The sequence below is a fragment of the Trichoderma harzianum genome (assembly GCF_003025095.1).
Source record: "Trichoderma harzianum CBS 226.95 unplaced genomic scaffold M431scaffold_26, whole genome shotgun sequence".
In the NCBI taxonomy this organism is placed as follows: domain Eukaryota; kingdom Fungi; phylum Ascomycota; class Sordariomycetes; order Hypocreales; family Hypocreaceae; genus Trichoderma; species Trichoderma harzianum.
The window spans coordinates 165146-176474 of NW_020209274.1; the positions used below are offsets into that span (position 1 = coordinate 165146).

The window sequence follows — 11329 nt, forward strand, 5'->3', positions numbered from 1 at the left end:
TGATCAGAGAATCAGTATATAAGATGCAGAGCAGCTCTCACACGACCATGGCAAATTTCACGACATTAGACAACAATTACGGAGCCGGAAGCGATTCGCAGCAACTTCAATCCTCGATAAAAACGTCCCAAGTTACATAATCATCTGCTTATCTATTATTCAAGATGGAACAAAATAAGGCCAACTCACAGCCAGACACTCTTACAAACATGGACGATGGATCCATTGCGATCGTGGGCATGGCATGCCGCTTTGCCAACGTAGCATCTCCAACCCAGTTTTGGGATATGATCGAGAAGGGTCGGAGCGGTCATGGCAGAATACCTGAGCGGTGTTTTGATGCTGACGCCTGGTATCACCCTTCGAGAGGTCGACGTGGAGCGGTAAGTGTCTTTTACATGTAAAAAAAAAAAAAAGAAAGAAAACAGTTGCCCTTTAGATGTTACATTGATCAATTATTGCGAGTTCCTTTTCTTCTTTAGAGACTATATCAATGATGTTGCAGTAATTAACATTTTCATCCTCACCAGGTCATCACCAAATCTGGATTCTTTCTTGACGATGTCTCACATTTTGATGCCCCCTTCTTTTCCATTACGGCAAGTGAAGCGGCCGCTATGGATCCAATGCAAAGGTTGGGGCTTGAAGTAGCATACGAGACGTTTGAAAACGGTGTGTTTCATTCACTCAGGGGATGCCTTTAGATCACTGACTGAACTCAACATAGCGGGTATTACAATGCAAAAGCTTTCAGGGAGCAGGACTGCGGTTTATAGCGGTGTCATGACTGCTGACTATCAGGAAATCGCCGAAGGGGATTTATTTTCTCTAGGAGATCATCCCGGGTCTGGAACTGCAAAGTCGATCTTGGCCAACCGTATATCATGGTTCTTTGATCTTCGCGGCCCTAGCCTCTCACTGGACACGGCTTGCTCTTCTGCTCTCTACAGTCTTCATCTTGCTTGCCAGGCTGTGCAAGCTGGAGAATGTGACCAGGCACTAGTAACTGGCACGAATCTCATCTTGCATCCTAATCTCATGGCTCAGTTTACTGCGATGCACATGATCACACCTGACGGAATTAGCCACACATTTGATGAGTCGGCTAATGGATACGGTAGGGGTGAAGGAGTGGCTGCCGTGATGGTTAAGCCTCTCAAGGATGCCATTAGAGATGGAGATGTGGTTCGGGCTGTTATTCGTGCTACGGGCGCAAATTTCGACGGCAAGACTACCGGCATGACCGTTCCAAGCGGAGATGCCCAAGCTGAATTGATTCGTGAGACGTACAAGAAAGCTGGCATTTCCATGAATGACACTTGTTATTTCGAGGCACACGGCACCGGAACACCACTAGGGGTACGTGAACGCACTGGCATTTTCATCTCTTACTTATAAATAACTAACCCCGTTCATCCGCGTGTAGGATCCAATTGAGATGCAGGCTATCGCCCAAACCATTGGTGCCGAGCGAAAAGCCTCGAATAATGGTCCTCTCTATGTCGGTAGTGTCAAGCCCAATGTCGGCCATACAGAGGGTGCAGCTGGTCTGGCCGGCCTCATCAAAGCAGTACTGTGTCTCGAAGCTGGCATGATACCTGCCGTGACTCGCTTGAAAAAGCTGAATCCCAAGCTACACATGGACGACTGGAATCTGATTGCGCCGATGGAAAACGTATCGTGGCCCCAGGCAGGTGTTCGACGAGCCAGCGTGAATTCATTCGGCTTTGGTGGCGCAAATGCTCATGCGATTCTTGATGATGCATTGCATTATCTCTCCTCACGTGGGATTCATGGACGCCATATCACACATCCAACCCCTCTCCTGGGCCACTTGTCCATTAACCTGGAGCATGGATCATCCTCATCATCCGCAACGTCTTCCTCAGATTCTTCTTGTTCTGATAGCGAGGATAATTCTACTAGCATTGGAGATGACACCGCCAGCGAGGATACCCCAGACGTAGAGCAGCAAGATCATCTATTTGTTTTCTCCGCCCAAGACCAAGGTAGCTTGGACAAAGTTGCTTCAGGCTACGCAGAGTTTCTCAAAGATGAGCCCCAGAAAGACAACATTGCTACCATGCAGTCATTGAGTCACATTCTTTCAGAAAAGCGGACCAGACTGGATTTCCGAAGTTTTGTTGTGGCACATAGCTTGGCCGATCTAAGTGCGTCTCTTGAGGCAAACCAACTTCCCCGCGAGCGCTCGTCTCCCAAGGACAAAGCCATATTCGTTTTTACTGGCCAAGGTGCTCAGAGAGCCGGTATGGCTCGTGAGTTATTCTCTGACCCAGTGTTTAGCGAGAGCATTCGGCGCAGTCAGAAGGTAGTGACAGCCTGCGGTGGTGATTGGGATATTGAACATATGCTCATGACGGGGTCGGCACAAGAGCTAGGAAACCCGCTGTACTCGCAGCCTCTTTGTACGGCTATCCAGATTGGTTTGGTGGATATGCTATCTACTTGGAATGTACAGCCAGCTGCTGTTATTGGTCATTCATCCGGCGAAATAGGTATGCATCTCCCTCCTCCCTAAAAGTTGCTAATATGGCTAACGCCTTCACACTCAACCAGCTGCCGCCTATTCCTCAGGTGTTTTATCTCATGAAGATGCTATGTACGTGGCCTACTACCGTGGCACACTTTCCAGCGTCGTCTCGTCACGAGCCGGAATTCAGGGCAGCATGCTGGCCGCAGGAATTTCCGAATCTGAGGCCGCCAAATACATCGATGGCAAGGATTCGGTCTCAATAGCCTGCATCAATAGCCCATCTAGTGTAACACTCTCTGGTGAGAGCAGCGCAGTTGCAGAAGTACACGATGCTTTGGTAAAGGACGGCAAGTTCTCTCGCCAGCTGCGGACGGGGGTGGCTTACCACTCTCATTACATGGCGGTCGTTTCTGAGGATAGCAAGCGCTTGTTAGCCGGCCTAGAAGATAGGCTGAGACCAGTGCGAGTGCCGATGTTCTCTTCTGTGACAGAGCAGCGCATTGAGGGCAGCATACTCGGCGGAAATTACTGGATGGAGAATATGCTGTCCCCCGTCCGATTTGCTGGAGCACTGCGCAATCTTGTAACTGGTGCGGATATCCATGGCGACGAACTGCTAGACACTGAATACAGCGCGATTATCGAGATAGGACCCTCCAAAACGCTGCAGGGTCCGATTAAGCAAATTTTAACTGCTATCAGCCCTCGTCTAGCAAAGAAGCTGCCATATCGCTCCATGCTGGTGGCTGGGAGCCACGCACGCAAGACATCACTCGAGGCTGCGGGATTCCTTTGGTCGACGGGACATTCAATTGACCTGGGAAAAGTCAACGGAATCTCAGCAGCATCCGAGTTGGACCTGTGCATGCTCCCCCGCCTCCCGAGTTACCCTTGGAATCATGAGAATAGCTTTTGGCACGAGCACCTAGCTAGCCACGCTGTCCGTGTCCGAAAAGAGCCCAGAACGGATCTCTTAGGAATGCCGGTTGATGGTCAGAATCCTTTCGAGCCTAGATGGCGCAACATTCTCAGCGTGGCTGAGAATCCATGGCTAGCGCATCATCGTGTGGCCTCGGCTTGTTTGTTTCCTGCTGCTGGATATCTTGTCATGGCTATTGAAGCCGTGTTGAAGTTGGCAGCAAAGGATGTACAGAAAGGTCGAGTACTCAAAGGTATTGAACTTACAGACGTGACATTTGAGACGGGACTTGCTCTTCAAGACGATGGGTCGGCCACCGATATTTCTATAACTCTCAAACCGTATGCGGCTATGGACGCAGTGTATAGTTTCAGCATTTACTCTGACTCTTTTGACCAGCCTGTACGCCGCCTTGTGGTTGGCTCTGTTGCTGCTACTTATGAGGGCCAACATCAACAAGAAGACCACGGGTTTGAACTGGAAGTACAAAAACAGGAGTGGGAGGCGACTAGAGTCAAGTTACTGAAGACACAAAGACTGGCCGTCCAGCCTGTCGATGTCAAAGAGTTCTATGCGAAACTTGCATCCATTGGGCTGGAATATGGCCCGACCTTCCAGGCTCTAGAAACCATTGATACTGTTTCCTCAGAGAATGGAGCCTTGTCTGATGGTGCTGCCTGCGGTACTCTCAAGGTGCCTGACACCAAGGCAATTATGCCCATGGAATATGAGTTTCCGCATCTCTTGCATCCTGCGACGCTGGATTCTGCGTTCCATCTGGCCTTCGCTGCACTCGAGACCCAGGAGGAAATGCTGCGCCCAGCAGTACCAGTTTCCATTGAGCGTGTTTTCATCTCAGCTGATTTGCCTTCCAGTCCTGGTTCCAAATTTCTCGGCATGGCCTCAACCAAACGCACCGGAAAAGCGTCACTCGTCGCCGATATCCTCTTTGCTGATACGGAGGTTCGTGGCCCGCAGATTGTCATTGAATCGATGGGATTGAGCGACGTGGGAGAGGCATCTCAAGACGCTGGATATGCCACAAATTCAGTCGCCAGCAATCTGCGGACAGCTGACATCGTATGGAAAGAGGACATTGCCATGATGAAACTGCCTTCCCATACTAATATCCAGGATAGCCCATTGCTGCTTACCTCATGGCTCGAATGCTACTTACACAAATATGCCAACGCGAATGTCTTATTTGCCGGAGCTGAAAAGGACATGGATCTTCTAGAAACTCTCCGGTCCACAGTTGCATCACATCAGAGGGCTGGTGGCCGGGGTAAGATGTTTTCCTGCCCAATTCCGCAGGCGGACACAAGTGAGGACCACACTACACTCCCAGCATATATGCAGAAGTCTCTTGCAAATGGCCCTTATGATGCAATCATACTGGTTGCTCACGGAGGCCGAGGAAACAGTCTCTTTTTGCATTCCATTCCACGCCTTCTTAACCCCGGTGGCCAAATAGCGAGGCTCGATGACAACGGCCGCATATATATGCAGAAGGGGGATGAGGTGAGTATTACTGTAGATGGCAGCGAAACTAGCCACTCTGGCATGGCCAACTCGAAACAGTCATCGTCAATGTTGTTGAGTACGTTAATGCCAGAGGGTGTGATCATACTCGAGCGCGGTGTCAACGACCAGAATCCGGAAGCCCTGCGGCTACGCGATGCTTTGACTGACATTCTAGGCCAATATGGAGTCCCAGTGACTATTCAGGGCATGGTAAGTGGCTTCTGTTCTCTATGGCCGATAGCAGTTTGTCGAGCTAAGCTTTTCCCTATTGCTGCCTTGTTTTGTGACATGAATATTATCGTCGATCAACCCAATCCCCTGATTCTTTTCTTCTTATTCTCAAGAAATGTGTGATTTGGATATTCACTAATAGTGATATTCGATTCTTAGGGTCAAACTCCTATTGAAACCACCAATTCGTACATCATCTCGCTGGCAGAATATGGCCAAAGCCTTGTCTACGATTGGGGCAAAGAGGATTTGATCCAGTTCCAAAGTATGGTGGCCAGCGCACGCTATGTGCTTTGGTTGACTACAGGCGGCTTAATGGCTCCTGATGAAGACGGCCTGAGGTACAGCCTTACTCAAGGGTTGTTGCGTACGGTTCGAGCAGAGTACCCCCAGCTGGTGCTGCCGCATCTGGATATTTCACCAAACAGCTCAAGCCTTTGCGAAGACATGGCGTCCATTGTGACCAAGATTCTGAGTATGACTCTGCCTGGCATTGACTCTGAGGTCCTTGTCGAGACTGAGTATGCTGAGCTGGACAACAAAATCTTCATTCCCCGTCTCGTTCGTAATGCGGCTATGGATGCTGAGATTGAATTGCTGGCCTCCAACACCACATCGATTGACATCGGGTTGAATGAGTGTTGCCAGCCCTTGAGATTATCCACGGCGGAAGGGTCTGTACAATGGACGCCATGCGAGCCTCATAGCTCCGTAGGCCCTGGCAAAGTTATGGTAGAGACCAGATACGTCGCTGGCTCGACTTTGGAAACGGCTCCTATGCCGTGGGCCGTTGTCGGCATCGTCCGCAAGGTAGGAGCCTGCGTGTCCGATTATCACGCGGGCGACTTCGTTATACCCCTCGACGTCTCCATGGACCTTGATGTGAAAACTAGCTTTATTGCCAGCACTTCTGATCTTCTTAAAGTACCCGAAAATATCTCGGCTACGCAATTAGCATACTGGATAACGCCGTTCATTGTGGCGCACCAAGTTCTTATTAACCAACAGCAAACAACTTCATCAGCTTCTTACGGATTGCTGTCTAATGCTAAGATGATGAGCCAATTTACATCTGATCTGGGCAAGAAACTACAGCCAAATCTTACACCTCCAGACAGTGCAGGCCACTCGCCTCTCCGGAGTTCAACACCAGAACTCCCAGAGCGACAACATGCCGATACCGGGGGTGTCCTGATTGATGTGGAAGATTCGGCTTTGAGAGCTGCTCTGGGACAAACCGCACATTGGCTTGGCCTAAATGTGTTTATCGTAGTACCCGAAGGTGAAAAGGTCGACGAGGACGAGCTTGCAGGTTGTACCATCCTGCATCAGATGACCCGTTCATTCAGCAGGATGATGCGAAACAAAACTGGTGCTTCGGGTATACACCTTGTATTGTCGTCGCTTCAGAATCCGGCAACTGTACAGCATCTGATGGCTAGTCTCGGGCCAGGTGGCCGCTTCGTGGCAGTCAACCCTTCAACTAACCGTGAGAACAACCTGAGAGCAGCTACGCCTCGTTTCGATGTTACGCTGGAGCGTCTCGATACTGCAGATATGGATACATCCAATATGCGGATTTCCATGCGCGCCGTATTCGGATTATTCTCTAGCAAGACTTTGACTCTCCCGCCGCTACCGCCCTCCAGCCAGAAGCCCATATCAGAGATTGGCCAACTTTTAGATCAAGCACAGGATCACCGACCCATGATCTTCTCACTGGGGCCTCAATCATTCGTTCCAATGCTTGTATCTGGACTCCCTACTCTGCAGCAGAGTAGGCTGGATCCCAGTGGCACATACATCATTTCTGGTGGCATGGGTGCATTGGGTCTTGAGATGGCAGACTGGCTATGCGAACAAGGGGCCCGCCACATACTTCTTCTATCACGATCTGGGAAACCAAATGACTCAGCCCTCTCCGCGATCCATCGTCTTTCCCAGCAGGGTTGTCGGTGTGATGTGATACGCTGTGACATTATCTCGGCTTCTGATGTAGAGTGCGTGGCAAGTCAAGCCAAAAAGGAGAATTGGCGCATTCGCGGTATCATACAAGCTGCCATGGTGCTGGCTGATTCTCCATTCGAGTCTATGACAAGCGAGCAATGGAATACAGCCACAGCACCGAAAGTCCAGGGTTCCTGGAACTTGCACCATGCTTTAGGCTGCCATAAGGATCTCGACTTCTTCATTTTGCTTTCATCTATTTCTGGAATTATCGGCAACAGCGCCCAGGCTAACTATAGTGCCGGCAATACGTTTGAAGATGCACTAGCGGTTCACAGACGCCATCGAGGTTTCCCTGCCACCAGTCTGAATCTTGGTCTTGTCAACATGGATACGGGCAACATCGGTTCAGTGGATGACTTCGTCAAGAAGTTTCCGCATCTTGCATCAGTTCTGGTTGGCAAGAAGGAAGTTAAGGCTGCATTGCAGCTTGCTATCCGCGGCATCGGCTTGAATGGTTTGCAAATACCCAGCCAAGTGGTAGTGGGTATCTCGGGCTCTATCCAACTTGACGACAACGGAGGCAGCAGCTGGTCTACTGACCTGAAATTTGTCCATCGACTTGATCGACAGCTACAAGGCGATACTGCGGGCGAAAAACAACAAAAGGTAAACTACGAAAAAGCCATCAAGAGTGCTAAAACAACCGAAGAAGCAAGATTAATTATCGAGGATGCATTGCGTGTCCATGTTGCTGCGGCTATGTCGTCTGATGCATCCAACATTGACGTGGATAAATCAGTGACAGCGTACGGAAGTAAGTGAAGATTGTTCCATTGCCCCTGTTGCCAATGAAATGTACTAATTTGTATTTTACAGTTGATTCTCTTAAGGCTACTGAGGTGCGGAATTGGTTCTTGAAGGAGTTTGATAGCCGCTTGTCCATATTCGAGATTCTCAGCCCAATGCCCATCTCGCGTTTGGCGCTGAGTATTTTGAAGAACTCTTCATATAGCAATTTGGTAGCTAAATGAAGTGAGGCTGGGGATAAAATATGATTGTATAATTTGTTTTAGCTTAATTTTGTTCATTTTATAAGAATTCTCATATTGCCCTTCGCAACTGACTCAAGATGACGAGACCTGATTACTTCTCCCCGAGAGTACATAAAGTGTATCAAAGTGGTGTCGATTGGGATTCCACCTTCCAAACGATGGACCAATTCTTTGATCTTGCAAGTTAATTTAAACTAGTGATTGCTTTTCGTCTCATCAATCTTGAATGCGGTATCCAGGTAAATAGAATCTCGAAATTGAGTAAAAGACTCCCAAATACGTCCGTGTCTTTGCACGAGTTCCACTTCGTTATGCTTATGCTATGGGTTTACTTCATTATCTCATTAGAATTACATGCCAAGTTACGGTCGATATATATCTATTTTAGAATGTCATGGATATGTTGGTATATCAAACTGCTGCGGTATTTCAACATTGTCGTCAAAATCCCATCGTATCTTGCGCTTTTTAGCCCAATCACGGATACGGTCGAAATCGCGACACGTATGTAGAACAGTGAGCCAAGGCTTGTTTCTTACTGGGTTGGCAACAGAGTAGTCCCAGTGCCAAACGGCTGGAGTAATATCGGCGTGACACATGATCGATTGTCGTAAACTTTCGAGACAATGACCGATGTGCCATGGGTTGATACTGTTTTTGACTCGATTTTCTTCAAACGCCTCATATGGATATGTTTCGGGAACCGTCCAATTCAGGGAAACTTCAGCATCTTTAACATATTCCCAATCTGAGAGATAAATAGGCGTGAAAGCTTTACGGAAGATATTCTAAAGGTCAGGTGTCAGTATTTCATTCATGCAGTATGATATGAGCACGTACAAGGCAGTGGAGTTGGTGAAATACGTCAAGCTCAACAATATATTCGTCTTCGTGACCAGGTACTGGTGATGTATAGTTTGGGAGTAATTTTGCTTGACCTTTAGGGATTGTAGATATACCAACTGATCAAGTATTAACGTTAGGTCATCAAACATGTGACATTGGAATATGGTATCATTTATGGGTGACTGACAATTGAACAAACCATCCCATGCCTTGTTCAGAATTTCTGAAGGGCCTCCTTGAAATTCGTCGGGGGCATCCACAATATTGGTATGGAATTTCGTTAATTTGTATTCAATCTCGTTTTGGGCCGGAGAATAAGCTTGGTGCGAAGCGTATAGTTTGTGTTGACGAAATCGATCCCAGCCATTAGTTCTGTCGTATATAATGATGGTCGCAAGTATGAATGACAGAATCCATGGGAATATCTTGGAAGCAATTATTAAATATGATGATAGGGAGTTACGCCGTGCGCTCCCATGAGAAAGACGAGAAGTATTTTGAAGGATGGCGTCCTCTCCGTAGTCACCGGTCAACAGAAGATCGTACGAATCCTTATTCATGACGAAGATCTCAGCGATCAGACACAATGAAAGAACATATAGAAAATGAGTTGGACAAAGGGGAGCCGTCAGTAGATACTGACGATCTAAATCGACTGAGCTTATCGAATTCAATATAGAATTACAATAGGCTCCCTGTTCGCAAAGTCTTTCCTCCTCCGGTCGGGCGGGTAGTTCGTATGCATCTTAGTGTCCCTATAGTTAGAGAGCATATAGCGAGAACTGCTATACGAACGATACTTCTAGTGTAAGATAGGCAAATCACAAAAGTGGCTCCAAAACTGCATACTAGAACCCATACGTTATAAGCAGTAACTGAAAATGGATGACTGAGATAAAAGAATTCAAAAGAGCCACCTCCATGGACCCTTTTTCGAAATTTCTATGTCAGCAGTAACTCCAAACGGCAGGTGTCTAAAGATTACCCCGCGAGATTGCAGTACTCTCACGACGACTTTCTTCGTCTGGACCATTTTTAGATCCGAAAGAGGTGCGAAAAATTGCTACTTTATACTAATAAGAAACCAACATCCGTTTTTATTTGGTCGAGGCTGGCCAAGAGAAACCATATATCTCACGAGCTAAGAAAAAAGTCTTTGGCGTGATGGGTGCCCCGCATGACGTATCACAGCCTAGGTTATCATAAGTTCGTGACAATTATCCCAAAGTGTACGATCGAGCGGTTTTTTTCATCTGGAACTTTTGCACGATGTCTTTGTTCTAATTATGATGTGATAATAGTAAATGCTTCATAAGGCGGTCTATTATAATTCTTTGATATTATAGCAGAAACAGAATAAACATTAAACTTGATTCATAAAATTATATCTTATCTGGGCCGAAACAACAAAGCTACTCTCGAGAGCATTATTGATGTATTTCCAATCACGATGCGGCTTCCATGGATGCAAAGATGGAGTATCAAGGGGAAGATCGACTGGGTATGACTTGACGGAGCTTAGTATACAATATTCCAAAATATATAAAGTTCTCCCAGGCTTCCAGTCTTGACTTCCTATGATATCACGTCTTCTTTTACCTATAACCTACCAAGAACACACTTATCACACTACTTATACTTTCAACATGAGATTTGAAAACGTCTTGTACTTGGCAGTTGCCGCTGTGGCTGCTGCCGCACCGGTAGAGCAGACAAAAAATGTTGTGGATCCTCACAACAGACTCTGGAAGGACAGTGAAGAATCGACAAATGTTGTGGACCCTCACAACAGGCTCTGGAAGGACAGTGAAGATTCAGTCAACGTTGTTGACCCTCACAACAGACTGTGGAAGGATAGCGAAGACTCGGTCAACGTTGTTGACCCTCACAACAGGCTCTGGAAGGACAGTGAAGATTCAGTCAACGTTGTTGACCCTCACAACAGACTGTGGAAGGATAGCGAAGACTCGGTCAACGTTGTTGACCCTCACAACAGGCTCTGGAAGGACAGTGAAGATTCAGTCAACGTTGTTGACCCTCACAACAGACTGTGGAAGGATAGCGAAGACTCGGTCAACGTTGTTGACCCTCACAACAGGCTCTGGAAGGATAGTGAAGAATCGACTAATGTCGTCGATCCTCATAACAGACTGTGGAAGGATAGTGAAGAATCCACCAATGTCGTCGATCCTCACAACAGACTCTGGTAAAGGTAAGAGAGTGGTTCTACTAAGTTAGCGAGCCTGAAATATCTAACTGTTTGGATCACATAGCTTCACTCAAGAATTTTAGTATCATTAGAGATTCCAGTGG

At 47.4% G+C, this 11329-nt stretch overlaps 3 protein-coding genes across 3 annotated transcripts; 2 read left to right on the forward strand and 1 right to left on the reverse strand.

Moving 5' to 3' along the window:
- Nucleotides 1–164: 164 nt before the first annotated feature.
- On the forward strand, nucleotides 165–8149 carry M431DRAFT_546993 (hypothetical protein; the record flags this gene model as incomplete). The annotated part of the gene is made up of 11 exons (XM_024921239.1): nucleotides 165–383; nucleotides 531–672; nucleotides 728–1359; nucleotides 1427–2516; nucleotides 2578–2778; nucleotides 2941–4946; nucleotides 4995–5147; nucleotides 5328–6356; nucleotides 6459–7658; nucleotides 7785–7932; nucleotides 7995–8149. 11 exons carry the CDS (start codon nucleotides 165–167, stop codon nucleotides 8147–8149), a joined length of 6975 nt encoding a protein of 2324 aa, XP_024768017.1.
- Nucleotides 8150–8562: 413 nt separating this feature from the next.
- On the reverse strand, nucleotides 8563–9576 carry M431DRAFT_100297 (hypothetical protein; the record flags this gene model as incomplete). Its single annotated transcript, XM_024911189.1, has 3 exons — nucleotides 8563–8891; nucleotides 9007–9132; nucleotides 9204–9576. 3 exons carry the CDS (start codon nucleotides 9574–9576, stop codon nucleotides 8563–8565), a joined length of 828 nt encoding a protein of 275 aa, XP_024768018.1.
- Nucleotides 9577–10662: 1086 nt separating this feature from the next.
- Nucleotides 10663–11226, forward strand: M431DRAFT_100207 (hypothetical protein; the record flags this gene model as incomplete). The annotated part of the gene is made up of 1 exon (XM_024911177.1): nucleotides 10663–11226. The coding sequence occupies one exon, from the start codon at nucleotides 10663–10665 to the stop codon at nucleotides 11224–11226; it is 564 nt and encodes a 187-aa protein (XP_024768019.1).
- Nucleotides 11227–11329: the final 103 nt, after the last annotated feature.